Source organism: Equus przewalskii, chromosome 21 (genome assembly GCF_037783145.1).
Source record: "Equus przewalskii isolate Varuska chromosome 21, EquPr2, whole genome shotgun sequence".
In the NCBI taxonomy this organism is placed as follows: domain Eukaryota; kingdom Metazoa; phylum Chordata; class Mammalia; order Perissodactyla; family Equidae; genus Equus; species Equus przewalskii.
Window position 1 is genome coordinate 49,371,160 of NC_091851.1, and position 26,210 is coordinate 49,397,369.

At 52.7% G+C, this 26,210-nt stretch overlaps 3 protein-coding genes and 1 pseudogene across 13 annotated transcripts in view; 2 read left to right on the top strand and 2 right to left on the bottom strand.

Annotated features, from left to right (window-relative positions):
- Positions 1-2,153, top strand: TNFRSF6B (TNF receptor superfamily member 6b). The gene is made up of 3 exons (XM_008537307.2): positions 1-918; positions 1,015-1,218; positions 1,737-2,153. The coding sequence occupies exons 1-3, from the start codon at positions 501-503 to the stop codon at positions 2,018-2,020; spliced, it is 906 nt and encodes a 301-aa protein (XP_008535529.2). The 5' UTR covers positions 1-500; the 3' UTR covers positions 2,021-2,153.
- On the bottom strand, positions 2,108-11,878 carry ARFRP1 (ARF related protein 1). 11 transcript variants are annotated; one of them, XR_011530906.1, is made up of 8 exons: positions 11,477-11,878; positions 9,713-9,806; positions 9,381-9,468; positions 9,072-9,154; positions 5,367-5,448; positions 5,077-5,142; positions 4,234-4,334; positions 2,108-4,165 (listed from the first exon to the last, which is right to left on the bottom strand). XR_011530906.1 is itself a non-coding variant. In XM_070588685.1 (8 exons), exons 2-8 carry the CDS (start codon positions 9,803-9,805, stop codon positions 4,078-4,080), a joined length of 606 nt encoding a protein of 201 aa, XP_070444786.1. In that variant the 5' UTR covers position 9,806; positions 11,477-11,878; the 3' UTR covers positions 2,108-4,077. The 11 variants fall into 11 exon arrangements, 6 of the variants coding, with proteins under 6 accessions (XP_070444786.1, XP_070444784.1, XP_070444782.1 ...); XR_011530903.1 differs by lacking the exon at positions 11,477-11,878 and adding an exon at positions 10,358-10,493; XR_011530902.1 differs by lacking the exon at positions 11,477-11,878 and adding an exon at positions 10,358-10,491 and having other exon boundaries at positions 9,713-9,811.
- The window catches only part of ZGPAT (zinc finger CCCH-type and G-patch domain containing), a 19,804-nt gene continuing 4,578 nt past the window's right edge, over positions 10,985-26,210 (top strand). Inside the window, exon 1 of the mRNA XM_070588689.1 lies at positions 10,985-11,538. Within this exon, the coding sequence (XP_070444790.1) occupies positions 10,985-11,538 (554 nt within the window). The remainder of the gene's footprint in view (positions 11,539-26,210) is intronic.
- Positions 18,123-20,169, bottom strand: LOC103562274 (high mobility group protein B1 pseudogene; annotated as a pseudogene).

Below are 26,210 nucleotides of genomic sequence, written 5' to 3' on the forward strand. Positions count from 1 at the left end.
GCTGTTTGCGCTGCTGGGCTTGGTGGGATTTGAAGGTTCCCTGAAGGAAGGATGGGGTGTCTGCAAGGGTCCCCCTCTCACCCTGTCCCTTGTGAGGGCGCCCTGAATGCTTCGTCCCAGCTCGGCTCAGCCTCTGTGACACAGATGAGCAGAAGCTGGACCCCCCTTCCACCCTGGATGCCAGGGGCGTTGGGTCACGAGCTATACTCCTAGTGTCGGGAAGGCTGGCCCTGCACTGGGCTCGCGGGGCTGGGTAGGCGCTCGGGGAGTGCTGCCCGAGGAAGGAGGGGCCCCAGAGCTGTGACGCTGCCGACAACTATATCAAAGCATCGCCCCCGAGGTCGCCGACCCCTCCCACAGGGGCGTGGCGAGGCCGGCCCATATAGACGCGGCACCGCAGCGGAGCCGGAGCGCGGGTGGCTGCAGGTAGGACTGGCCGAGGCTGTCCCCGCTCCAGGGCACCCGGAGGCCGCAGCCGCCACTCCAGCTGGGAGAGGACCATGTGGGCGCCCGAGCGGCCGCTGCTGACCCCGCCGGCGGCGCTGGCCGCGCTGCTGCTGGCGCTGGCCGTGCGCGGGGCGGCAGCGGGCGCGCCCACGTACCCTTGGCGGGACGCGGAGACGCGGGAGTGGCTGGTGTGCAGCCAGTGCCCCCCGGGCACCTTCGTGCAGCGGCCGTGCGGCCGGGACAGCCCCACGACGTGCGGCGCGTGCCCGCCGCGCCACTACACGCAGTTCTGGAACTACCTGGAGCGCTGCCGCTACTGCAACGTCATCTGCGGGGAGCGCGAGGAGGAGGCGCGGCCGTGCGGGGCCACCCACAACCGCGCCTGCCGCTGCCGCCCCGGCTTCTTCGCGCACGCCGGCTTCTGCCTGGAGCACGCGCCCTGCCCGCCCGGCGCCGGCGTGGCGGCCCCCGGTGGGTGCGGGGCCCGGGGGGGTGGCGTGGGCACTTCAGCCCGGCGAGGAAGACACCCCAGCTCCACTTGACTCCGTCCCCACCTCTCGTCCCCAGGCACTGCCAGCCGAAACACGCAGTGCCAGCCGTGTGCGCCGGGCACCTTCTCGGCCAGCAGCTCGAGCTCCGAGCAGTGCCAGCCACACCGCAACTGCACGGCCCTGGGCCTGGCGGTCAACGTTCCGGGCTCCCCCTCCCATGACGCGCTGTGCACCAGCTGCACCGCCTTCCCGCTCGGGGAGCTGGAGTCTGGAGGACCAGGTGACCCGGGGGTCCATGGAGTCAGCCTGTGCCCCTGCCGCTCAGCTCTCAGAGCTGAGTCCAGCCCTGGAACATGAGGCATTTAGCTGGCCCCTGGGAAGGGCCTCCAGAAGCCTTGTGAGGTCAAGGGGCACTGGAGGCCCCCCCCCACCACAGAGCCCTGGGGTGGTAGGGGTGCATTTTAGTGCTGGCAGGTGATGCTATCCCCACCCCACCCTCGGACGTAGGGAAACGGAGGCCCAGAGAGTTTAAGCAGCTTGTTTGAGGTCACACAGCAGTGAAGTGGCAGACCCTTAGTGAGGCTTCTCATCCTTGGCCACGGCCCCTCCCAGTCCCCCCCATCTTGCAGCCCCACTTCCCCCTCCCACTAGACTCTCAGCGGTCTCACCCGTTTCTTAGCTCAGGGATTTCCCCTTTGTCCTGCACCCTCCCAATGTCCCCATCAGGGACATCAGGGTCTGCGGGCTGACGACCTGCTGCTGGGCCTGACTGAGCCCCCGACCCCGACCCTCCTGCAGGAACTGAGGAGTGCGAGCGCGCCGTCATCGATTTTGTGGTCTTCCAGGACATCTCCTTCAAGAGGCTCCTGCGGCTGCAGCAGGCCCTGATGGGCCCCGGGGGACAGAGTCTGACACCCAGGGAGGGCCGAATGGCCTTGCAGCTGAAGCTGTGGCAGCAGCTCACGGAGCTCCGTGAGGCGCGGACTGAGCCGCTGTTGGCAAGGCTGCTGCAGGCACTGCGCGAGGCCAGGCTGCCTGGGCTGGAGCGCACCATCCGAGAGCGGTTCCTCCTGGCTCACTGAGCACCCCCTTATTTATTCTACTCCCCGGCCATGCCCTCCGTGGGCACTGCCCCCAGCCTTGCCAAAGGAGGCTTCTGACCAGGCTCCTGTTGTGCTAAGAGTTTATTTTTTATAAAGCTGTGTGTCAAACTGAGCGCTCTGTCTGCTGGGAGCACAGTGGGGACGCCTGGTGGGGAAGACACCCAACGGGCCGCCCCAGTGCTCCTCAAGCCCTTGGGCTGCCCAACCCCCCATCCCCCACCAGAACAGACCCTTGATGGGGGAAGCATTGTTGATGATGGCCAGGTGGCAGGTGTGCCCCTTCCAGCTGTGGGGTGCGGCAGGGGTCCCTGAGGCTCACTCTGTGACCCCTCAAGTCATTCAAGGGTCAGGACAGCGTGGAGGGTCAGGGCTGGCCAGGGAGGGTCATTGTGGCAGACAGTGCCCAGAAGGGGCACATCAAGAAGTCCAGAGACTCCCTGGCACAGGACCCAGCTTGGACCGGCCAGTGCCAGACTGTGTGCCCTGGGTGGCCAGGAAACCCCATCCCTCTTACTCTGCCCTTCCTTCAAGTTCCACCCACTCCCAACCGATCCCAACCCGCTCCCAACCGGTGGGGATTTCCCAGAAGGACACCAGCCAGACTTCCTCCAAGGCCTGTGCGTCCCATGCTTTCTGGGAAACAAGGCTTTTCTGCTCCTGGGCAGGCTCAGATGAAGGCTTGACTGCTCCAGAACAGCCTGGGGGACTCCCAGCCCTCCCCTCAGGCTCTGGAGCCCCCTGCCTGACCCCCAAAAGGGGAAGGGAAGGGCCTCACAGCCGGTGAGTCACCTCACCTGCAGCTGGGTCCCCACCCCCACCCTGACTCATCCCTTTCCCAGCAACTCCTCGCAGGCCCCCACTGGGGAGGGAGGGCAGGCTGGAGGGACCTGACCCTCCAACACGAAGCCACCAGGTCTCTGGCTGTTGCCATGGAAGCAGGAAGGCAGTGCCCAGACAGCTGGGAGTCCACACCCAGAGCAACGATGGCCAGGAGCTACTCGGACCACCTTTATTTTGCATGCTTACCCCAGCCAGCACCAGCCAGACAGCCTCCTGCCCACAGCCTGGCCCACTGGATGTTGCCTGCTCCCACAGGGGCCGTGTGTATGTGTGTGTGGGGGGGTCTCCACTCCCCCGCACAGGCCTGGAAAGGGATTTCTAGACATCTTGTCCCCAGACCTGAGGGAGACTCCACTCCTCACCCCAGCTGGGAATGCAGGCCCAGCACACCACCAATTCAGCTCCTTGGGGAGCTAGCTCACCTTCTCAATACACCCGTGCAACCGGAGTGGGCAACCATGGTTGTCCCATGTTGGTGGCAGGTGTGTGTGCTTAAGAGGGGACACCCACACCCAACACAGCCTCCTGGCTTTTCCCTTCTTGCTGAGGATCAAAATGACGCCATGTGGGGTTGAGGCGGGGCACATGGCCTCCCACACATACTTTCCCTGCCCCGTCTCAAGACTGCATCAGAACCCAAGGCCCTGCTGGCCTTCGGGGACGTGGACAAGGTCTCCCTCCAGGTGACACCAGCCCCCAGCCCACCTCCAAGATCACAGGAGGCAGAGGCTGAGGGCAGCCGTGGCCCCAGTGTCCTCCATGGGTGCACCATGCAGAGCTCCTGGAGCTCCGGAGGGTCCCACAGCTCTGGAAAGCCCTACTTCCAACCAGCTCCCCTGAGGCTGTGCCCCGGGCAGACATGCAAGCTCCAGAGGGAGAGTTAGCCTGCTCACGCCAAGGCCTCACCCCCAAGGCCCCAACCGGAGCCTCAGGGGTGGGGAACTAGGTCTGATGTGGCCACAGGCCCCACTGGGGGTCAAATAGGGCTCGTGTGGTGCCCGGTGGCCCTGGGGCCCCAAATCCCCTCAGCAGAAGCCTCCAGATGCCTACGCTTTTCCAGACACAGAGAAAAGTTTGTCTTAGAGAAAAAACAAAGCAAATGGAAAAACCAAAAGGCAAAGCAAACCCAGCCCCCAGGATTGGACGGCTGGTGCCAGCAGGAGCGCTCCTCTTGTGCCCGGGGACGAGCTGTGCGCCTACGTGATATCCCTCTGTCGTGGTGGCCGGTGCACATTCCGCACAACGCACTTCACCATCCACTCGATGCCTTCGCGCACCCCTTTGCTGTGGAGACAGTGGGCATGAGGCAGGGCCGGCCGTGCCCCCGGCCCACCAGATGGGGCCCTACTCACCCCGTGAGGGCCGAGCAGGCCTGGGTCAGGCAGTCGCGCCTGCCGATCTTGGAGGTGCAGTCGCTGAATGCTGTCTTGATGTCAGGGATCGAGAGACAAGTCTGTGGGGAGGCGAGGCCGTGAGGAGCAGTGCCCTGTCCCTCTGAGGCCATATTCCCGGCTCCAGGGCAGTCTCTAGAGCTGGCCTGGGTTGGACATGAGCTCGTGGCGGGGGGCTGAGGACAGGGTATGAAGCAGTGGTGGCCCCCTGGGGGCTTCTCTTCCCAGGAGGGGTCCTGTCTGGTGAGTGGCCTGACAGGGACATGGGAGCAGGTGGCAGGGAAGAGAGAGCCGAACAGACCACACGTGATCTAGGACGCACCCTGGCCCTCAGGATCGCTGGTGGTCATGACATGTGCTCCAGAAAAGGGGCACTGCCTATACAGCACCCCCACCACGCAGACAGTCCATGCAGTCACCAAGCCACCCCACACCTGGGTGGACAGGTGCAGCTGACCAATGGCCTGTCTGTGCCCCTCCACTGCTGCCCCTGGTCCTGGGAGGTGCCAACCCCAAGAGCAGCACACAGATCAAGGGCTGTGCTAACTCCCACCTTGGGGTCCCTGTCGTTTCTCTCCAGACTATCACCTGAGTCTCCCCATCACGAGGCTGCCGGCTGCAAAGGGACAGGCTCAGCCACCCTCCAGTGGAGAGAAGGCACCCAACGTGGCGGCAGAGGCCTGGGGGAGGGGCTCTGTGCACCCTGGGAAGGCCCAGCTTGGGTGTCCGAGGAAGCCAATGGCCCTCCTCTGGAACAGGCACCCCTGCCCCCTGGCAGTGGGGAGCTCACACCAAAGGGCTCACCTCAATGTCCTGCTTGTTGGCCAGCACCAGGATGGGCACACCGTCCAGGGCCTCACTCGTGACCATCTTCTCTGGCGGCGGAGAGGTGGCAGTGAGCACCCTTCCTCTGCCCTGGTGTCCCCACGTCCCTGCCAACCTCTCAGGCGGGGATGCTTTCTCTGGGCCAGGGCCCTTCTGACCTGGTGTGGGCCCAGCCTCCCCACAAGGCCAGCTCCAGACACACGAGATGTGCAGACTGGACCCGGCCATTTCCCCCAGCCCCCTCCCAGCCCTGGCCAGGCCACACCCACCGAATGCTTGCTTGGACTCCGAGAGTCTCTCCTCGTCAGTGGAGTCGATGACATAGATGACACCATGGCACTCTGCGTAGTACTGAAGAGGGGCAGAAATGGGGTGCTGAGCCATGGGCCCTCGGCTGCCCCAGGGCAGCCCCGACTAGAAGACCCTTCCGGGGGCGGGGAGGTAGGGTGGAGTGGAGATGTGCCCCCTACCCCTTCAGGAAGGGCTTCTGAGCTTGGGCAGGGAGTGGCCCCCTCCCCCACACCTCCCAGTGCTGCATCTCAAACCCCACTTCAGTGTCTGCTCCCGAGAACCGCCCATGACCGCAGCCTCCTGGTGGCCAAAAGGGGAAGATAAGGCTTGGGGACTGGACAAGACCAGACCAAGCCGGTCCCTCTGAAGACCTGGAGGTGGAGAGAGTGCTCTGGTGGGTCCTTGTGCTGGCTCAGACAGTAAGCCTGACAGGTGAGGCCAACACCACGTTAGAAGCAGCTCTGGCCCCTACACAGGATGGCAGGGCAAAGACGGAACCGGCACTACCGAGCTTGCAGCTCTATAGGCCAGACTGGTGCCAGCAGGGTGGTCAGCCCTGGGCTTGCTGACACCAATGGTGTCTGTCACAAGAGCCCCTGCAACATTTAATCACCAGAGACTGGGGCCTGGGGCCAGTTATGCGGGTGCGAATGGAACATAGGACCTCTGGGAAGACAGATGCACAAAGCGGGGACATCTGAGGGAGGGACGCCCTGGGCACAGGGCGGAACGGATGCAGCCACAGACCTGGCGAGTCAACCCCCTATCCTGATCAGAAGAGAACGTCAGGAGCACCCGCATTCTCGGGGAGCAGACAGCAGCATCTTGGCCACTTGGCCCCAGCTCTCCTGCTTGTCCATCAGAGAGCCCAGGGATCCAGAACAACTGCACATTTGACAGACCACCACACTGACTGCTACAGCAAGGCCATTCTGCTGACTGGGCAGGACGAGCCAGTGGTCAGCAAGCTCAGGGCCCTGGTGATGCACGTGTTCCCAAGGGTGGGAGACAACTGGGGAGGGGCAAGCCTGGTAGCCCTGGACAATTCTTGGGGTGCAATGAGCAGGGCACCCCCACCCCAGCACAAGACAAACTTTTCTATCTGCATTGCCACAGAGAAGGAACCCAACAAGGGGCCTCCAGTGTTCTGCAAACCACCAGCCCCACACACAGGAACTTCTCTGGCCTATGTGCTGGGTGACGGAGAGTTGCAGGCATTCTGCAGGGGCTCCAAGGAGCAGTCTGGCTGTCTTGGGGCTGAAACAAGGGAGCTGGCAGGCCCTACAGTGGAGGTCTCCAAAACAGGAAGGGCTACTGTGTGGGGTTTGCAGCAAACCCAGTGAGAGAATCACCAGGCAGCCACTGGGGCCCCAGACACTGGCAGAGGACTTCACTCCTGGTGTGGAACTGGGCCCTGGCAGATGGGTGCTGGAGCCACCACCATACCTGGCAGATGTACGGTGACAGCCCAGCAGTGGTGGCAGTGACAAGAGCAGCACGACTGGGGCTAAGTGTGAGCAGGACCAGGGCACAGCAGGCTGCCCTGACCCTACAGCACCTGCCATGCTCCCAAGCCTGACGGCTGCGTCACATGTGGTCACATGGGGGGGATCCTACACAACCAGCAGAAAGTGAGAAGGGCTCAAGCTTGGAACCTTGGCTTCTGGGTGGGCACACGCTGAAGTGTGTGGCCTGGAGGAACAGGAGCCAGAAGTCCTCCCTGTGACAGACTGCCAGGTGGTCCAACTAGTCCCGCATGTGGGTGGACGTGGCCCAAGGCTGGCCGGCATACAGACCCATGGACACCACCACACAGTCTAGATGAAGGTGTGAGGCAGACGTGAGGCAGTGGACACAAGAGTAAAGGTCCACCAGACATCCACCAGGGACAAAATGACTCAGCTGGCCCAAGAGAGTGCTGCAGTGCTGGACTGCATGGGGACCAGGGACTAGGACGCAGCACTGAGGACCTGGAGAGGGAGTTAAGAACTCTACTTCCTACCCCCCGGGGACCCACAGGGGACTCTGCTGTCCATCCCCAGGCCTGGGCTCTGCAGGGCTGGGGGTGTGGTCAGCACCAAGGCAGCCACTCAGCAGGAGACCCCCTGAGTCACGACCCCTGGCTGCCTCCTGAGCACATTGGGCAACTAGTGTCCAGGGCTCAGCAGAGACCCCTCCCTGGCAGGAGGTAGGGCACCCACTCCCTGGCAGGCCAGGGAGCATGTGAGGAACCCAGGAGTCCACCAGAGGAGGGCTCAGCAGGCAGGGGCTCAGACCCTCATGACGAGGCCACAGCACGGGCAGGAGTGGCAGTGAAGGTGGCCACAACCAGCTGCAAAGCAGGCCTACAGTTTGTCCCTCTCTCCTTCTTCCAGCTTCCCCTCAGGAGAAGGCCCTGGTCTTGGAGGATCCACTCCCCAACGCAGGGCATGGAGGTGAGCAGAGCACGGTGGGCGGTGACTGCACAGGAACCTGTCCCTTGCTGCGGCCTGGCTGCCCAGTGGCAGGCTGTGTGCCCAGTCGTCAGCCTCTAGTTGGCTCCTGCAGGACCCACTTTGATCCACAAAGGGCCACCTTAGCAGATCACAGTTGCCTAGGGCAGCCCACCATGGTGAGCTGCCAGGCAGCAGGGAGTCCTGGCCAGCATGGCCTGACAGGGGGCAGCCATGAGCAATTCTCCTCTCCACAGTCCCTCCGGCCCCAGCATGGGAGCCCTGCCTGGTCCTGCATCCTCTCGGCTCCCTTCCCAGGTGCTGGTCACCAATACGCACCCCAACCTCTGTCTCAGCCTCTGCTCCTGAGACCCTGGCCTGTGACAGAACATCAGGATCTGTTTCACTCCCCACATGGGTCTGGGATTTGGACTGCCTTAGTCCAACTTAAACAGCCACAGAGAGCCTATCAGTGATCTTTTGACCACAGAACATAAGCTACTCTCCTGGTTAGAAAAGAGAGCAGGAGAAGATGCTTTGAGGGGACTAGAAAAAGGTCACTAGGTACCTGCTACTGGAGTCACACCAGAAATCAGGGCCTGGGCACTCAGTTCTAAACACATGGGCTACCGGCAAGCGTCAGGGCAGGTATACCTGCGCCCAGCACTGGGCTGGACCAACCCACCCTGCCAATCCACCAGAGGGGGCTGCCCAGGGAAGGAGCTAGGTCTGCCCTGCTCACCACTGGACCCCAGTGCTGGGCGCAGGCTGAGCTGGATACAGACTCCAGCCTTGGGGTGTCGGGGCAGGAGCACCACAGTAGGGTCTGAGAAATGCCCCAAACCTACGGCGAAAGATGAGACAGTTACTGTGGGCTTTGAAGACATCCTCCCCGACGGGGAAGGGGCCACCATGGGGAACAGGTCCTAAGCAGGGGACACAGGCCCGGGTGGTGGAGCTGAGCACCACAGGTTTGGCACCTTCCCCACATCTGTTTCTTGGCCATGTTTAGCAACACAGTCTCTAAGCTAAAAGGAACCAAGTGTGTCCTCACTGTCGGGGGAGCAACGCGGGAACTGGCAAAGGACTAGGGGAGCGGACAGCTCAGGAACAAAGTGGGTGAAGGGAGCTGCTGACAGGAGGGAAGGACAATGATGCTGAGGCTTCCGGAGGAGAGAGAGGAAGAGGCCCAGGGGTGCCACCTGGGGAGAGATGGCCCGAGGGGCAGGCAGTGCACGGCATCCGTATTACCTTGTCCCACAGAGACTGCAGCTCCTCCTGCCCCCCTAAGTCCCAGAACAGGAGGCGAGACTTTCCCACATCGACAGTGCCAACTGGGGGGAGAAGAAAACGGGCGAGGCTGTGGCCTTGATCCATGACACACCATCTCCCAGCCCTCCAGGGAGAGTAGGCCACTCTGGTGCTCCTCCAGGACCGGCCCACGGAGCTGGAGCAGAGGCCTCACACACAGGGCTCTGCTGCCTGCCTGCTGGCCTGAGAACATCACAGCATCCTCAGGGGTCTGCCCCCCAAACCCACAGCCCTAAAGGACCCCCTTACTGTTTAGACCCACGGTGGTGGTGATTTTGGATAGACTCATGCCCTTATAGTTCTTGTTAAACCGGGTTTTTGACTGCTCCAGGAAGGTCTAGGGAGAAGGAAAGAGAGGTGTCAGATAGGGGCTGGAGAAGTTTCCAAGTCTGTTTCCCAAATATCCCCCCTTGGACCCATTCTTCTAAAACACAGCAAAACAGAACAGTGTCTTGCGTTTAAAGCAGCGGGTGCCAACTGTCCCGCGGCCTTAAATGGGGTTTGGATCCTGTCTGGGCAGTGGATGTGCAAGTGAAGGAATAAAATCAAAAGGACCAGGGGATGTGGGCACAAGAACGCACCGTCTTCCCGGCATTGTCCAGACCCAGGATGAGGATGCAGTACTCGTCCTTCTGAAACATGTACTTGTACAGGCCCGACAGCAGCGTGTACATCCTGCCCTGGGCACCGCGAGAGACCGGTCACAACGATCCGACGGCGCCCCCTCCCGCCAGCTGCCCACAGTGGTGGACGGCGCCCGCGGCCCAGCCCGCGGCTGCCCAGAGCTGGCCTGGGGCACTCCCGACTCCCCGCGCCGCCCGACCCTCTTCCCCGCAACTCTCCCCATCCCTCCGGGCGTCTCCCTGGCGTCCTCGCTCAGGGGCGTTCTGCCCCCAGAACACAGACCAGATCTCTCCTCCTCCTTCCCAGTCACCGCCGAGCCTCCCTCCGCTGCCCGCCCGGGCCCCCGAGGCGCTCCCCGGCCGGGTAACCGCGCCCCTCCCACCCCGGCCCGCGAGGAACAGCCGCCCCTGCCCGCCCGGGAAACACGGCGAAAACCCCGGACGCCCGCCTCCGGGAGCGGCGTACGTGTGCGGGGCCTCCCGCCCCGCCCGGACACCGGTCTCCGGGGCCCGCGGGCCGGCCGCCGCGACGGCGGAGCCCCGTCCGCCGGTCCTCGCCGAGGCCTCGGGCCCGCCCGGGAGGCGGAGACCCAAGCCGCCTACCTGCGCCCGCGGGCCGCCGAGCCTGACCCCGCGGACCCGCGCTGACCCGCTGACCCCGCGCTGCGCCCGACGGGTCGCGGGCCCAGGAGTCCGGAAAGGGGCGGAGCCGTCCCGGCGGCCCCCGCGCCAGGCACTTCCGGTGGCGGCCGCGCTCGGGAGGAAGCGCGGGTCGGCCGTGAGGGCGGAAGCGGGGCGCCAGGCCGCTCTAGCCGGTGAGGCGGCGGGCTCTCTATGGCCCGGCGGGGCGCGGAGGCGGGGGCGCGGCGCCGAGGGGGCCCGGCCGGCGGCGACGCCGAGGCCCGATGGAGCCGGCGGCGGCTCTTCCGCCTGGAGCTGAGCGCCGCTCCCCGCCTGTCTTCTCGACCCGGCGGCGGGACCGCGAGCTGCTCCCGGCTCCGCGGGCGGCCCTGAGGGGGTCCTGAGGGCCCCGCGCCCGCCGGCACAGGCTCCCGCCGGCTCACCGGCTTCTCTCCCCGCAGCGCCGGCTCCCGGGCCGACCCCAGCATCCGGGCCGCTTCCCGAGGACCCAGGCGACCCCGCCGCGAGCCCCCGGGCAACCGCCCCCACGAGCACCCGGGCGCCCCCCGCGACGACCCGGGCCGCCCCCCAGGGCCGGGCGCCCTCGGGATGGACGAGGACAGCCTGCAGGCCGCCCTGCAGGCCCACGGCGCGCAGCTGCGGCAGGTGGAGCGGGCCCTGCGCGCCGGCCTGGACGCCTCCGAGCTGGCCGACCTGCGCCGGCTGCAGCGGGACCTCCGCGAGCTGATCGCGCTCACGGAGGCCAGCCTGGCGTCCGTCAGGCAGAGCAAGCTGCTGGCCGCGCTGGACGGCGAGCGCGCGGCGCAGGACGAGGCCGAGCGCTCGGCCTTCCCGGAGGCCGCCGCCGAGGCCGCGGAGGGGCCGGAGGCCGAGCCCGAGCGCGAGGCCGCGCCCGAGGCCGGCGCGCCGGGGCCCGAGGCCGGCGGGGAGGCCGGCGCCGCGCTGAGCGGGCGCACGGTGAGCGCGCCCTACCGCAGCCCGTGGGGCGCGCTGGAGTACCACGGCGCCATGGTGGTGGGCGCCGAGGCGGCGGCGGGCGGCGCGGCGGGCGTGCGCGTGCTCTACCTCTACCCCACGCACCGCGCGCTCAAGCCCTGCCCGTTCTTCCTGGAGGGCCGCTGCCGCTTCCAGGAGAGCTGCAGGTAGGCGCCGCGGGCCGCGGGCCTGGCCCGAGGGTCTCCGGGGTCTCGGGTAAAGCAGGAGTGCGCAAGCGCGCCGGTGGGGAGAAGGGGCCCGGCTCGTCGCGGACTCGCCGTGGAGCTGCAGGGCGCGGACGCCCGCGGTCCGCCTTTCCCGGCCCCTTCCGTCGGCTCTCCCTGCCCTGCGTGTCCCTGGGCCTGTCTTAAAGCAAATCCTGGGAAGTTACTGGCTTTCCATCTACAGAGACTTCAGGACGTTCCCCTAATGTAACTGATAAGGACGTTCTAAGAAAGTTAACCTCCGGGTCGTCGTTGCACCTAACAGGTGTGGCAGCAGTACCTCGTTCAGCTCACATTCCCACGTGGTTATGACGACGTCTCCTTTCTCTCAGGGCGTGACTTGACTTTTGCTTCTTCGTACTTTATCTTTGGAAGGGGTGTTTGCTGAAATTCCTAGTAGATGGTTTTCTTCTTTAGCTTATAGTCCAGGGTGCCGCTCTAGTTCTTTGCTCATCTTAGTTCTTTATAGACTTATTTGTCACATGCCCCTTTTTTCCTTCTTTCTTCCTGGGTCTCACTAAAGAACAGCACACGTGCAGAGCACTGCACGGAATCGTAAGGGCGCTCCCTAAGTTTGCGGAGCAGACTCCCGTGTCACCAGCAAACACCTCAAGGAAGGGGGTCACCCATCCTTTGTGCCACTAGTCCCTCTGGAGGGCATGTCCATGTCCCTGTGCGATGATGAGAGCTGGCACCTCCGGGTGCTGCTTGCTCTGCGCCAGGCACTGTTCCTAGAGTGTTGTGGTATGAACGTGTGTGCAGCCCCACCAGCTTGGTTCAGAGGACGAAGCTGGGCCACTTGGCAGTCTGGCTCTGAGACAGCCCCTGACCACTGTCCTTTCCAGTGCTGCTTCCTGTGTCGGCGTTAGGCCTCTCTGCCGAGTCCCACAAACACCCACCTTGCCATCCTGGGACTAAGTTATTGTCTTGCATTTGCTGGGGGGTTGTAAAAATAAAGTAGGCAATGTTGAAGCAGCATTTGACCCCCACTTTGCCACAGTCCCCTCCCCATTCTGAGAGGCTGTCGTTGTCACACTTTGGTGTGTGTCTCTCTCGTATGTGTGTTCTTTACAGGCATATGTGTGTCCATAAGTAGTACTTGTCTGTGCTTTGTTCTCTCAGTAAGTTCATTCTGCAACTTGCAGTTCTCACTAAGCACGTTTGTGGGAGACAGACTGATATTTATAGGACTAGTTGTTTGTTTTAATTTCTGTATCTCCCCTCAGATGAATATGCCACATTTTACTTAATCTGTTCCTTTCTGATGTTTCCCAATTTTTACTTATTTCAGTGTGCTGTGAAATTCCTAGTTCCTGTCTTCTTTTGTACCTGATGAGAATTTCCCTAGTGTGTAGCCAGCATGGAGGGTTGTGCACGTTTTCTGGTCTTGTTGGCGTAGGGTCCCTAGTCCCTACTCTTCCCCACACTTGCCCTCAGTAACATTATCTGACTGCAGATTTGCGCCCATTGAAAGCTGGGAAAATGGTATCTCGACTGAATCTGTATTTCTTTGGTTACTAGCGAGACTGAGCATCTTTTCATATGTTTGTTATAACTTAATCTCTGTATTTCATTCTTCTTATCTGTAAAACAGATGAGAATCATCTTTCACAGTTGTTGGGAGAATGGAGTGCATTAATATGTGCAAAGAATTTGGAGCGGTACCTAACGTGAGCACACAGGAAATTTTTAGTTTTTATCTTGTTATTGTAAAGTAAAATCAGATACAGGAAGTAAATACATAGTATAGGGAATTATTGGAACACCCTAATAATCACCACTCATATCAAAACTACACGTTTGCTGACCACCCCAGAAGCCCCTCCTGCACCTCACCAAATACAGTCTTCCTCCTCCAAAAATAACCACTATCCTGACTTTTATGATAATGCCTCCTCATGTTTTTTATGGTTTATTTCTCAAGGGTAGCTGTGGTGTAGACACTGTAATCTTGCTCACGTTTAAGCCTGCTGTGTCTCGATCTGGTGGTGTACACCCTTCTGCCTGCCCTTCCTGGCCTCACAGCCTCACTGTTGAAGGGCCTGACTCTGACCTGTCTTCACACACGGCTGGTGCAGCCCCGCGTGTCCGTCTGTGTGCTGCAAGCTGGCACCTGGACCCAGGGACTTGGTTACACTCAGGTCCTCGCCCTTTGGCAAGGCTCCAGGTGCTTGTTCTTTCATCAGGAGCACCTCACCTCACAGCGGGTTTTCTTTGGGGCTGTTAGCAGCCACTGAAGCTCAGTGCCTAGACCCACTGCTTCACCGGGGATCGCAGAATAGAGGTCTTTTAACTGTATCTGTTCATTTCATTTATTAGCTGGCATGTTAGAAAGAGACGCTTTCCCTTGTCTACAACTTGGCTGCCTGGTACAGTTCATACAGAAAAGGTGGGTTGCATGCTGGATTTTCCTGTTTTGTTTACTTAGTTCCCAAGGTAATGATTTGGTTCTCTTGTATCCTGAGAAGGTGATGAATTAGCTTTCAAAAGAATGCTTAATATCTTTACGGACTCACGGATTTAAATATATTTGATGAATTTCAACCTATTGAGATTCTGGTCCTTGTTGAGGCTCAAATATCCCACCTTTGGCAAGTGGGATCCTCGTTGGCTCCTGTGTCCTTTTGACGTGGCCCAGTGGTGGCTGATGGGGAGTCAGCATGTTCCACACTCATCCGTGCTTTTCCTGCCTCAGACCTGGAATCAGCCACGTCTCCAAGAAACCCTGGTTTCTTTTGATGAGAGATGGTATCTCAAGACCCATGGTGCGGGCACTGGGATGCTCCCTCTTGCTGGGTCGGTCATTGTCCTGGGTCTCCAGTGGGTGGAGCTAGGAAGTATAGGTGGACACACATGTATGTATGTGTGAGTGTATATATACACATACCATGTATCTCTGTTTTTAAGGACAAAATACCTTATGAATTCATCTGGATAGTTCCAATTTAAACTGAGGACTGCAGTGTTTTATTTAGTATTTTCTGGATCACATCTCTGCCCTGGATTTCCTTCTCCACCCAGGATTCTGGTGCTCAAGGACACAGGGGTTGATGGATTCCAAGTGTCCCCTAATTATGTATTTGTCGCATCCCATTTTACACACAGATGACACCCTCAGAATAACAGCACTCGTTCTTCAGTCGCGATGATTGAAAACTGTTTACAATGTTTTTACATGTACTACCTCCATTCTCCCGCCGTTATTATGATTGCACTAGAGCTGCACCGTCAGATCATATGGCCATCGTGTACCTTCATCTCCCTCCTACCCTCAGCCTCACTTCTGAAAGGAACTAGAAGGAAGGTGCTTTGTGCTCACCATCAGTCCATATGTTGGTGTCTTTCTAGTTATTTTGATTGTCTGAGGCTCATGTTCTAGTAGATTCCCCAGGAAGGGCTCACGGGAATACAAGAATACTATGTTTTATTGCGCTTTGCAGATACTGCGTTTTTTACAATTTGAAGGGTTTGTGGCAACGCTGCATCGAGTAACTCTGTTGGCACCATTTCCCCTACAGCATTTGCTCATCTTGTGTCTCTGTGTCACATTTTTGTAATTCTCACTATATTTCAAACTTTTTCATTGATATTATATTTGTTATGGTGATCAGTGATCTTTGATGTTACTGTTGTAGTTGTTTTGGGGTGCCATAATCTGCACCCATGAAAGACGGCGAACTTAATCGATAAATGTTGTGTGTGTTCTGACTGCTCCGTGAACCTACCGTTCCCCTGTCTCTGTCCTTCTCCTTGGGTCCCCCTATTCCCTGAGACACGGCAATATTAAATTAGTCCAGTTAATAACCTTACAATGGCCTTTAAGTGTTCAAGTAAAAGGGAGAGTCGTGTGTCTCTTACTTTAAATCGAAAGCTAGAAATGATTGAGCTCAGTGAGGAAGGCATGTGGAAAACCGAGATAGGCTGAAAGCTAGCTTCTTGTGCCAAACAACCAAGTTGTGAATGCAAAAGAAAAATTGTTGGAGGAAATTAAAAGTGAACACACGAATGACGAGAAAGAGAAACAGCCTTATTGCTGATATGGAGGAAGTTTTAGTGGTCTGGATAGAAGATCAAACCAACCACGACGTTCCCTTAAGCCAAAGCCTAATCCAGAGCAAGGCCCTAACTCTCTTCAATTCCGTGAAGGCTGAGAGAGGCGAGGAAGCTGCAAAAGAAAAGCTTGAAGCTGGCAGGGGTTGATTGATGAAGTTTAAGGAGAGAAGCCATCCCTCCATGACATAAAAGTGCAAGGGGAAGCAGCAAGTGCTGATGGAGAAGATCCAGATAAGATAATTTAATGAAGCTGGCTATTACTAAACAACAGATTTTCAGTGTAGACGAAAGAGCCTTCGGTTGGAAGCCTGGACTTTCATAGCTAGAGAGGAGAAGTCAGTGCCTGGCTTCAAAGCTTCAAAGGACAGGCTGACTCTCTTGTTAGAGGCTCATGTAGCTGGTGACTTGAAGGTGAAGCCAATGCTCGTTTACCATTCCAAAAACCCTAGGGCCCTTAAGAATCATGCTAAATCTACTCTTTCTGTGCTCTAAATGGAACAGCAAAGCCTGGATGACAGCACATCTGTTTACAACATGGTTTACTGAATGTTTTAAGCCCACTGTTGAGACCTGCTCAGAAAAAAAGATTTCTTTCAAAATATTACTGCTCACTGACAATGTTCCTGGTCGCCCAAGAGCTCTGATGGAGGTGTACAGTGAGATTAATGTTGTTTTCCTGCCTGCTAACACAATGTCCACTCTGCAGCCCATGGATCCAGGAGTAATTTCGACTTTCAAGTCTTTTTATTGAAAAAATACGTTTAGTAAGCCTGTAGATTACATAGATAGCAATTCCTCTGATGGATCTGGGCAAAGTAAACTGAAAACCTGGAAAGGAGCCACCATTCTGGATGCCATTAAGAACATTCCTGATTCAGATTAAAGAGCTGCTTCAAGGCAAATGAAAACAGGATTGAAACAAAAAAACAACCCACTAACTGGGAAAAAATATTTGCAAGTCATATATCTGACAAAGGCTTAATATCCATAATATATAAAGAACTCTCACAACTCAACAACAAAACATCAAACAACCCAATCAAAAAATGGGCTGGAGACATGAACAGACATTTCTCCAAAGAAGATATACTGATGGCCAATAGGCACATGAAAAGATGCTCATCATCGCTGATCATCAGGGAAATGCAAATCAAAACTACACTAAGATATCACCTTACACCCGTTAGAATGACAAAAATATCTAAAACTAATAGCAGCAAATTTTGGAGAGGTTGCGGAGAAAAAGGAACCCTCATACACTGCTGGTGGGAATGCAAACTGGTGCAGCCACTATGGAAAACAGTATGGAGATTCCTCAAAAAACTAAAAATAGAACTACCATATGATCCAGCCATCCCACTACTGGGTATTTATCCAAAGAGCTTGAAGTCAGCACTCCCAAAAGTCCTGTGCACCCCCATGTTTATTGCAGCACTGTTTACAATAGCCAAGACGTGGAAGCAGCCTAAGTGTCCAGCAACAGACGAATGGATAAAGAAGATGTGGTATATATATACAATGGAATACTACTCAGCTGCAAAAAAGAACAAAATCACTCCATTTGCAATAACATGGATGGACCTTAAGAGAATTATGTTAAGTGAAATAAGCCAGCGAGAGAAAGATAATCTGTGTATGACTCCACTCATATGAGGAATTTAAAATTATGGACTAAGAACAGTTTAGTGGATACCAGGGGAAAGGTGGGGTGGGGGGTGGGCACAAAGGGTGAAGTGGTGCACCTACAACATGACTGACAAACATTAATGTACAATTGAAATTTCACAAGATTGTAACCTATCAATAACTCAATAAAAAAAAAAAGAACATTCCTGATTCACGGGAAGAGGTCACAATACCAACACGAACAGGAGTTTGGAAGATGTTGATTCCAGCCCTCATGGATGACTTCGAGGGGTTCAAGACTTCAGTGGAGGAAGTAACTGCAGATGTGATGGAAACAGCAAGAGGAGTAGAATTAGAAGTGGAGCCTGAAGCTGTGACTGAATTGCTGCAATCTCACAATAAAACTCTTAACGGATGAGGAGTTGCTTCTTATGGATGAGCAAAGGAAGTAGTATCTCGAGATGGAACCTCCTCCTGGTGAAGATGCTGTGAAGACTATGGAAGTGACAACAAGGGACTTGGACTGTGACATGGACTTACTTGATGAAGCAGCGGCAGGTTTGAGGGGCTGATGACAGTTTTGAAAGAAGTCTGCTGCGGGTAAGATGCTGTGAAACATCGTTGCACACTACAGACAAATCGTTCATGAGGGGAAGAGTCAGTCAAGGTGGCCAACTTCATTGTTGTCTTCTTTTAAGAGATTACCACAGCCACCCCCATCCTCAGCAACCACCACCCTGATCAGGCAGCAGCCATCAACACTGAGGCAGGACCCTGCACCAGCGGAAAGAATATGACTTGCTGAAGGCTTGACAATGGCTAGCACTTTTAGTAACAATGTATTTTTTTTTTTTTTGAGGAAGATTAGCTTTGAGCTAATCCTCCTCTTTTTGCTGAGGAAGACTGGCCCTGAGCTAACATCTGTGCCCATCTTCCTCTACGTTATACATGGGATGCGTACCACAGCATGGCTTTTTGCCAAGCAGTGCCATGTCTGCACCTGGGATCCGAACCGGTGAACCCCATGTCGCCGAGAAGCGGAACGTGTGAACTTAACCGCTGTGCCACCAGGCCGGCCCCAGTAACAATGTATTTTTTTTTTAAGTAAAAATACCTTTAATGGAGATTCTAAAGTTTTCTAAGCAATCCATATTTAGATACATAGAAGACATTTACAGCCAGCACTTTTTTTTCCCAGAGCCTTCATTGCGACAAACGTCAACAAAAAAAATATGGCAGTCTTGTATTTTAAGCTCACGCTTTTGGGGATACATTCTCAGGTCTTCTTTAACGTGGGAACTGCAAATATAACGGCCATTACATGGTAATGGGAGTTAAAGAATGTGGAGTCCTCATGGAAAGATTAGAACACACTTTTCTATTAGTATGTTTGATTCTAATAATGCCGTGCTGTGAGTGCACTGGCTCTTCTTCACTTTGTAAATGTAACTGGGCTATGTGAAATTTGCTATCAACAGATCAAGATTTTGGAGTTTCAGTTATGGATGAAAACGGTCTCGATTCAACTTTTATTACCCTCATCATGAGTACGCAGAGTGTGCAGACAAAAGCTTTTTGTCAGCTAACTATATGAAAAGATAAACACTAATAATTCGTGTGATCCAAAATGGGCAAAAGCAAAAGACTACCTTCCCCTCAAGAAGAAGAATTTCAGACCTGTGCAAAGGGCAACAATACTAATAAAAAAATTGTGTTTACTTAGAAGCATTCGGAATGTCAACAAAACAGTTGCAACTTTTTTTTTTTCAATTACAGAGTGGTGTTCAGTTAACAGAACAACAATTATTTCGTATAAGCTGCATGAGAGACAACTGAAGATGAAAAACTACCATCCCCATATATAACTAATTTGTGCTGTGCACCAACAAGAACCTGCTTTAAATTTCCGTGCCAATTTACAACCCCCATACTGTACCAGGCAAGGTTAGTGGCTATTGAAAATACCACCAGGACAGGGCTATCTAAAGACATATTCGGTAGTGTGTTAACTATACCAAAAAAGACACTGTACAGTTTAAAAACAAATCCTACACAGCCTTAAATTTCAATTTTTTTCTTTAAAAGGAGTGAGTTGTGTACAGGGGGGTTAAATGCTTTATAGACAAGGAAAAAAAACCTATGCTAGAACCAGCTTATTCATCATCATCATCTTCTTCATCTTCATCATCTTCCTCCTCCTCCTCCTCTTCATCTTCCTCGTCTTCCTCCTCTTCCTTCTTTTTCTTGCTTTTTTCAGCCTTGACGACTCCCTTTTTCGCTGCATCAGGTTTTCCTTTAGCTCGGTATGCAGCAATATCTTTTTCGTATTTCTCCTTCAGCTTAGCAGCCTTCTTTTCATAATGCTGCTTGTCATCTGCAGCAGTGTTAGTCCACGTCTCTTCCAGTTTCTTTGCAACATCACCAATGGATAGGCCAGGATGCTCTGCTTTGATTTTTGGGCGATACTCAGAGCAAAACAAGAAAAAGGCCGAAGGAGGCCTCTTAGGTGCATTGGGATCCTTGAACTTCTTTTTTGTTTCCCCTTTAGGAGGGGTATAAGTTTTCATTTCTCTTTCATAACGGGACTTGTCCGCCTTTGCCATGTCTTCAAATTTTCCCTCCTCTTTAGCAGACATGGTCTTCCACCTCTCTGAGCCCTTCTTAGAAAACTCTGAGAAGTTGACTGAAGCATCTGGGTGCTTCTTCTTGTGCTCCTCCCAGCAAGTTTGCACAAAGAATGCCTATGGTGACATTTTGCCTCTTGGCTTCTTAGGATCTCCTTTGCCCATGTTTAATTATTTTTCCTCAGCGAGGCACAGAGTCGCCCAGTGCCCATCTGGCTCTCACTTGCCCCGGCACTGTCTCTGTGGAGCTCAATGTACTGCAATGGCTGTCAGTAACAATGTATTTTTTAATTAAGGAATGTACATTGTATTTTTAGACATAATGCTATTGCACACTTCATAGACTACAGTATAGTGTAGACATAACTTTTATATGCACTGGGAAAGCAAAGACTTCGTGTCACTCGCTTTTTGCGATATCCGCTTTATTGCGGTGGTCTGGAATGGAGCCCGCAACATCTCCGAGGTGTGCCTGTACTGTTCCCGGAGATCTGGAATCTTGATAAGTTTTTGTTTGTCTTTTATAGTTGAAGGTCAATTTTGTTGGATATAAAATTCTTTGCTCACGTTACTTTCCTTGAATATTTTAAATATGTTCCTCCATTTTCTTCAGACATAAAATATTTTTGAAAAGTTTAGTAGTAATCTCATTTTATTTCCTTGTAAATCACGTGCTCTAAAAGTGTGAGGTAAGGGTCCAGCCTCATTCTCTTGCATGTGGACGTCCAGTGTCCCAGCACCGTGTGTTGAAAAGAACATCCCTTCCCCCTTGAATGGTCATGGCACCCTTATCAAAAATCTATTGGTTATATATGTGAGGGTTTATTTCTGAGCGCCGTCTTCTATTTTGTTGATCTATGTGTCTGTTCTTGTGCCAGTGCCACACCGTTTTGATTACTGTAGCTTTATATTAAGTTTTGAAGTCAGGACGTGGTAGTGCTCCAGCATTTGCTCTTTTCAGATTCTTTTGGGTATTCAGGATCCTTCGGAATTCCATATGAGTTTTAAAATCTGCTTGTCCCTTTCGGCATAAAAGACAATTGGGATTTCGATAGGGGTTGCATTGAATCTGTAGACCAGTGTGGGGAGTATTGCCATCCCAGCAGTGATCCGTGAGCAGGGAGTGTCTTTCCATTGATTTAGGTCTTCTTTAATTTCTTTCAATGGTATTTTGTGGTTCACAAGCCTTGGTTAAATTTATTTCTGAGTATTTTATTCACTTTGATGCTATTATAAATGAAATTATTAATTGCGTTTTTAAATTGTGCATTGCTAATGTATTAAAATGCAACTGATTTTTGTGTAACATTGCAGAATTCATTTGTTAACTCTAATAGAATTTTTTGTGGATTATTTAGGGTTTTCTATGTATACAATCATGTCGTTGGCAAATGGGGATAATTCTTCTTCCTTTCCAATTTGGATGGCTTTTACTTCTTTTTCTTGGTTAGTTGGCTTGCTAGAACTTCCCGTACAGTGTTGAGTAAAAGTGGCAAGAGGGGACATCCTCGTCTTGCGCCTGCCCTCGAAGGGAGAGCTGCCAGCCTCCCACTGCCAAGTGTGTGGTGGCTGTGGGCTCCTGTCATCAGGTTGAGGCAGTTTCTTCTGTTGCTGATTTGTGGAGTGTTTTTATCATGAAGGAGTGTTGGATTGTTTTTCAGATGCCTTCTGTGTATCAGTTGACATGATCATGTGTTTTTTTCCTTCATTCTGTTAATATGCTGTATTACATTGAATGATTTTTCATATATTGAGCCACCTTTGTGTTCCTGGAATAATCATACTTAGTCTTGGTGTAAAGTCCTTTTAATATGCTGCTGGGTTCAGTTTGCTAGTTTTTTGTTGAGGGTGTTTGCCTCTATCCTATCCCAATAAAGGGCTGTTTATCTCTTGTTTCCTTTTCTTGTGAAATCGTAGTCTGCCTTGGTCTCGGTAATACTGGCCTCATGGAATGAGTTAGGAAGTATTCTCCATTTGGGGGAAGAGTTTGAGAAGGACTCGTGTTAATTCTTCTTCAAGTCTTTGATAGAATTCACCCGTGAAGCCATCTGGTCCTGAAATTTGTTATTGTTGGAAGTTTTTTGATTAATGACTCAATTTCTTTATTTGTTATAGGTCTATTCAGATTTTCTGTTTCTCCTTGAGTTAGCTTTGGTAGCTTGTGTTTTTAGGAATTTGTCCTTTTCATCTAGGGTATATAATTGTTCATACTATTCTCTTACCGTCCTGTTTATTTCTGTAGGGTCAGTAGTAATGTCCCCACTTTCTTTCCTGATTTTACTTATTTGAGTGTTCTCTTTTTTTTTCTTGGTCAGCCTAGCTAAAGGTTTGTCAATTTTGTTTTCTTTTGTTTTATTTATTTATTTATTTTTGGTTGTTGATTCTCTATTGTTTTTCTCTTTTTTATTTATTTCCACTCTAACTTTTATTATTTCCTTCCTTATGCTAGTTTTGGGTTTAGTTTGCTCTTTTTCTGATTCTTCAAGGTATATTGTAAGGTTATTGATTTGAGATCTTTCTTCTTTTTTAACACAGGCATTAACATTTATAAATTTCCCAATGAACACTGTTTTCCTGCATTCTATAAGTTTTGCTATGTTGTATTTTCGTCTCAAAATATTTTCTAATCTCCTTTCTGATTTTTTCATTCACCTATTGGTTAAGAATGTGTTGCTTTATTTCTACATATTTGTGAATTTTCCCAATTTCCTTGTCACTCATTTCTAATTTCATTCCGTTGAAATTGGAAAAGGTACTTTGTATGGTTTCAGTGTTTTAAAATTTATTGAGACTTATTTTGTGGCCCAACAAATGGTCCATCCTGGAGAACGCTCCGTGGGCACTTGAGAGGGAAGTGCGCTCTGCAGTTGTTGGGTGAACCGTTCTCTGGACGTCTGCAGGCCTAGCCGGGTCACAGTGTTGTTCAAGTCCTCGCTCTCTTTGTGGTCTTTTGTCTGGCTTTTCTATCCATTCTTGAAAGTGGGACGTTGAAGTCTGCAGCTATGACTGTAGAAATGTTTATTTCATCCTTTAATTCTGTCAGTTTTCATTTTATATATTTTGGGGCTCTGTTGTTAGGTGTGTCTAAGTTTATGACGGTCATATCCTACTGATGGATTGACTCTTTTATCAATACCTAAGATCTTCTCTGTTGTGACTTAATCCTGTTTTGTCTGATACTACTATAGCCATCCATGCTCTCTTTGCATTACTATTTGCATGGAGTATCTTTCCTTTCATTTTCAACCTATTGTTATCTTTGGACCCAAAATGAGTCTCTTATTAATGGCATAAAATTGGATAAAATTTTTATCCATTCTTCCAATTTCTGTCTTTTAATTAGAGTTTAATCTATTTACATTTAAAGTAATTGCTGGTAAGGAGGGGCTTACCTCTGCCATTTTATTATTTGTTTTCTGTATGCCTTATGTCTTTTTTGTTTCTCAGTCACTCCATTACTGCCTTCCGTAGTGTTTGTTTTTTCCAGTGTATCATTTTGATTCACTCTGTTTTTCTTTTCTGCATATTTTTATGTTATTTTCTTAATGTTTATCCTGTAGATTATGACTAGTATCTTAAACGTATAACAATCTAGTTTGAATTAATACAATTTAGCTTCAGTAGTATAAAAAAACTCTGCTCCCATAAGGTCCACCCCGCTCCTTATGTTGTTAATGTTACAAGTTACATCTTTATACATTGTGTGCCCAGAAATATAGATTTGTGACTATTACTTGATGCATTTGTCTTTTAAATCATATAAGGAAAAAAAGATGAGTTACAAACCAAAAAATTGTAACACTGGCTTTCACGTTTACTGTGCAGTTGCCTTGCCAGTGCTCACACAGCCTGAGCTGCTGTCCACTGTCCTTCCATTTTGGTCTGGAGGACTCCCTTGAGTGTTTCTTAGGGCAGGTCTGTGAGCCACGAACTGCCTCGGCTTTGGTGGCACGGGAAGGTCCATTCCTCCTTCACTGTTGAAGGACGGTTTTGCCAGATGGGGAATTCTTGGCTGACGGTGTTTTTCTTTCAGGATTCTAAGTGTGCCGTCCCACTGCCCTCTGGCCTCCCTAGTTCCTGGTGGGAAGTCGACGCTCATCCTTACTGAGGCTCCTTGTACGCGGAGAGTCACTTCTCTTCTGCTACTCTGCAGGCTCTCTCTGTCTCTCATTGTGGATCTCTGTTTGTACTCCTTCCAGTTAATTGAACTTCTTCAACTTGTAGATTCATATCTTTCATCAAATTTGAAAACTTTTCAGCCATTATTCTTCAATTCTGCAGATATTCTTCTGCTCCTTTCACCCCCTCCTCTGGGCTCCATTATGCATTTTTGGTTTCCTGTGGTTTTGGCCTTTTACTATGTCTTGTATTTTTTCTTGATAGCTGAGCGTGACATCCTGGGTGACAGGAGCTGCTGTAAATGGGCTGTTAGTGATGGGGGTCACAGTCCTCTGGTCAGACCTCAGTCTGTGGTGAACCCCTGCCCACAACCGTGAATGTCCTATGTGCTTCTCACTCACTCATGCACACACCCCCCCCCAGGCAGAGCGGGACGGCTAGAGTGCGTTGGGTCCGGGCGTTCCCCTAAGCCCCAGTTCAGTTAGGCTCCAATAAAACCCCGTCAGGTTAGGCCCTGGTTAGCTGCTCTCCCCTGAGGCTAGGCCTTGTGAAGGAGAGCAGTGTGGACGGCGTGTTCCGGAACGGTTCCTTCCCTCCTCTGCCAGAGCATGAGGGGCCGTTCTCCAGCACGCACCATGAGCGCCCGCTGGAGCTCCTGCCGCAGCGCTCACAGAAGTGTGGGCCGCAACTCACCCCAGTGGGCTTCACCTCTCAGACTTGCCCACTGGCCCCCAGCGACCGTCAGCCATGCTCGGGGTTCCTTTCTGGCGCTGGGTCCTGGGGTGGTTCGTGCTCCGGTCACTGTGACTCTGTACTTGCCTGCTGGTCTCCAAATTTGGGACAGCACTTGGCCCTGTGACTTCACTTCTCTTACAGATCTAAGAAGGTGGTTGATTTTTCAGTGTGTTCAGCTTTTCACGTGTTATCAGGACAGGGTGACTTCCCAGCTTCTGACAAGCCAGCCTGGAGGCCGGAAGCGTCCCACCTAGGACGTTTTCATTTCAGTCATTGGCTTTTTAACTCTGGAATTTCCATTTGATTCCTTTTATATAATTTTCACTTCTCTTCTGAGATTCTCTATTTCTTGAATCATTGTCATTATATTCATTTAATTCTTTGAACATACTTATATTATCTGCTTTGAAGTCTTTGCTAGATTCAACATCTGGGCCCACTCAGTCAGATTCTGTCTACTACTTTTTTTCCTAAATATGGGTCACACTTTCCTGTTTGCATTAATTGTAAAGTTTTACTGAAACTGGATATTTCAGATGCTATATATAGCATCTCTGTATAGTAACTGGATTCTGAACTGCTTTCCTGAGTATTTTGGTTTATTTTAGTACATTTTCTGGACCTAAATTACAAAAATTTCATTTTCAGGGTCTCCCTGTTAAGTACTTGGCTGGCCCGATGCCCGCTCCACCTGGGCCAGTGCCCCAAGCCATCAGTGCTGTCACTTTTCTCCGTTAGTTTTCACAAGGCTCACCCTTTTGGCTCCAAGGCCCCTGCCCCACTTCCACCCTCTGCTGCTCTGTTTGCAGCCCTGAGCTGTTGACACTCCTGTTTGCTGGTCCAGGGGCTGGGCAGGGAGCAGCCCCCAGTGTGAAGGCTGCAGACCCTCCCCGTGTTCTGTCCCCAAACTGGGCAGTTTTTAAAGAATAATCATTTCTCGGTGTCTTGTCTGCTTTAGTCGATTTCCACAGCTCTGAAGCTGTGAATTTTGTAATTTTGCTCAGCTTTAGCCTTGTTTTTCTGTGGGGAGGATTTTACCATCTTTGTACGTGGCTGTGGCTAGAACTCACCACCTTCTTTGTAGTTTCAAATGCTTTTTTTCAGGTTCAAGTTTTTACTTATTCTGGAACGTCTTTCCATGAAAGTTGTGAGGTGGTTGGTTGAGTTGGGGTGTTTTTTTATAGAAAACCAATTTTTTTCTTACTGTTTTTTTAAAGATTGGCACCTGAGCTAACATCTGTTGCCAATCTTTTTTCTTTTTTTTTCTTCTTCTCCCCAGAGTCCCCCAGGTCATAGTTGTATATTCTAGTTGTAGGTCGTTCTGGCCCTGCTTTGAGGGACGCTGCCTCAGCACGGCCTGATGAGCGGTGCCGTGTCCACGCCCAGGATCCAAACCGGTGAATCCCTGGGCTGCCGAAGCCAAGTGCGCAAATTTAACCACTTGGGCACGGGGCTGGT

Excerpts from the sequence above, each read along its gene's own strand:
- TNFRSF6B (XM_008537307.2), top strand. The coding sequence starts at position 501 with ATGTGGGCGCCCGAGCGGCCGCTGCTGACCCCGCCGGCGGCGCTGGCC. Across the intron at positions 919-1,014 it reads CGCCGGCGTGGCGGCCCCCG|GCACTGCCAGCCGAAACACG; the intron begins GTGGGTGCGGGG and ends TCTCGTCCCCAG. Across the intron at positions 1,219-1,736 it reads GCTGGAGTCTGGAGGACCAG|GAACTGAGGAGTGCGAGCGC; the intron begins GTGACCCGGGGG and ends ACCCTCCTGCAG.
- ARFRP1 (XM_070588683.1), bottom strand. The coding sequence starts at position 10,863 with ATGCTGGGGTCGGCCCGGGAGCCGGCGCTGCGGGGAGAGAAGCCGGTG. Across the intron at positions 9,807-10,357 it reads TCGGCGGCCCGCGGGCGCAG|GATGTACACGCTGCTGTCGG; the intron begins GTAGGCGGCTTG and ends TGCCCAGGGCAG. Across the intron at positions 9,469-9,712 it reads TGGACAATGCCGGGAAGACG|ACCTTCCTGGAGCAGTCAAA; the intron begins GTGCGTTCTTGT and ends CCTTCTCCCTAG.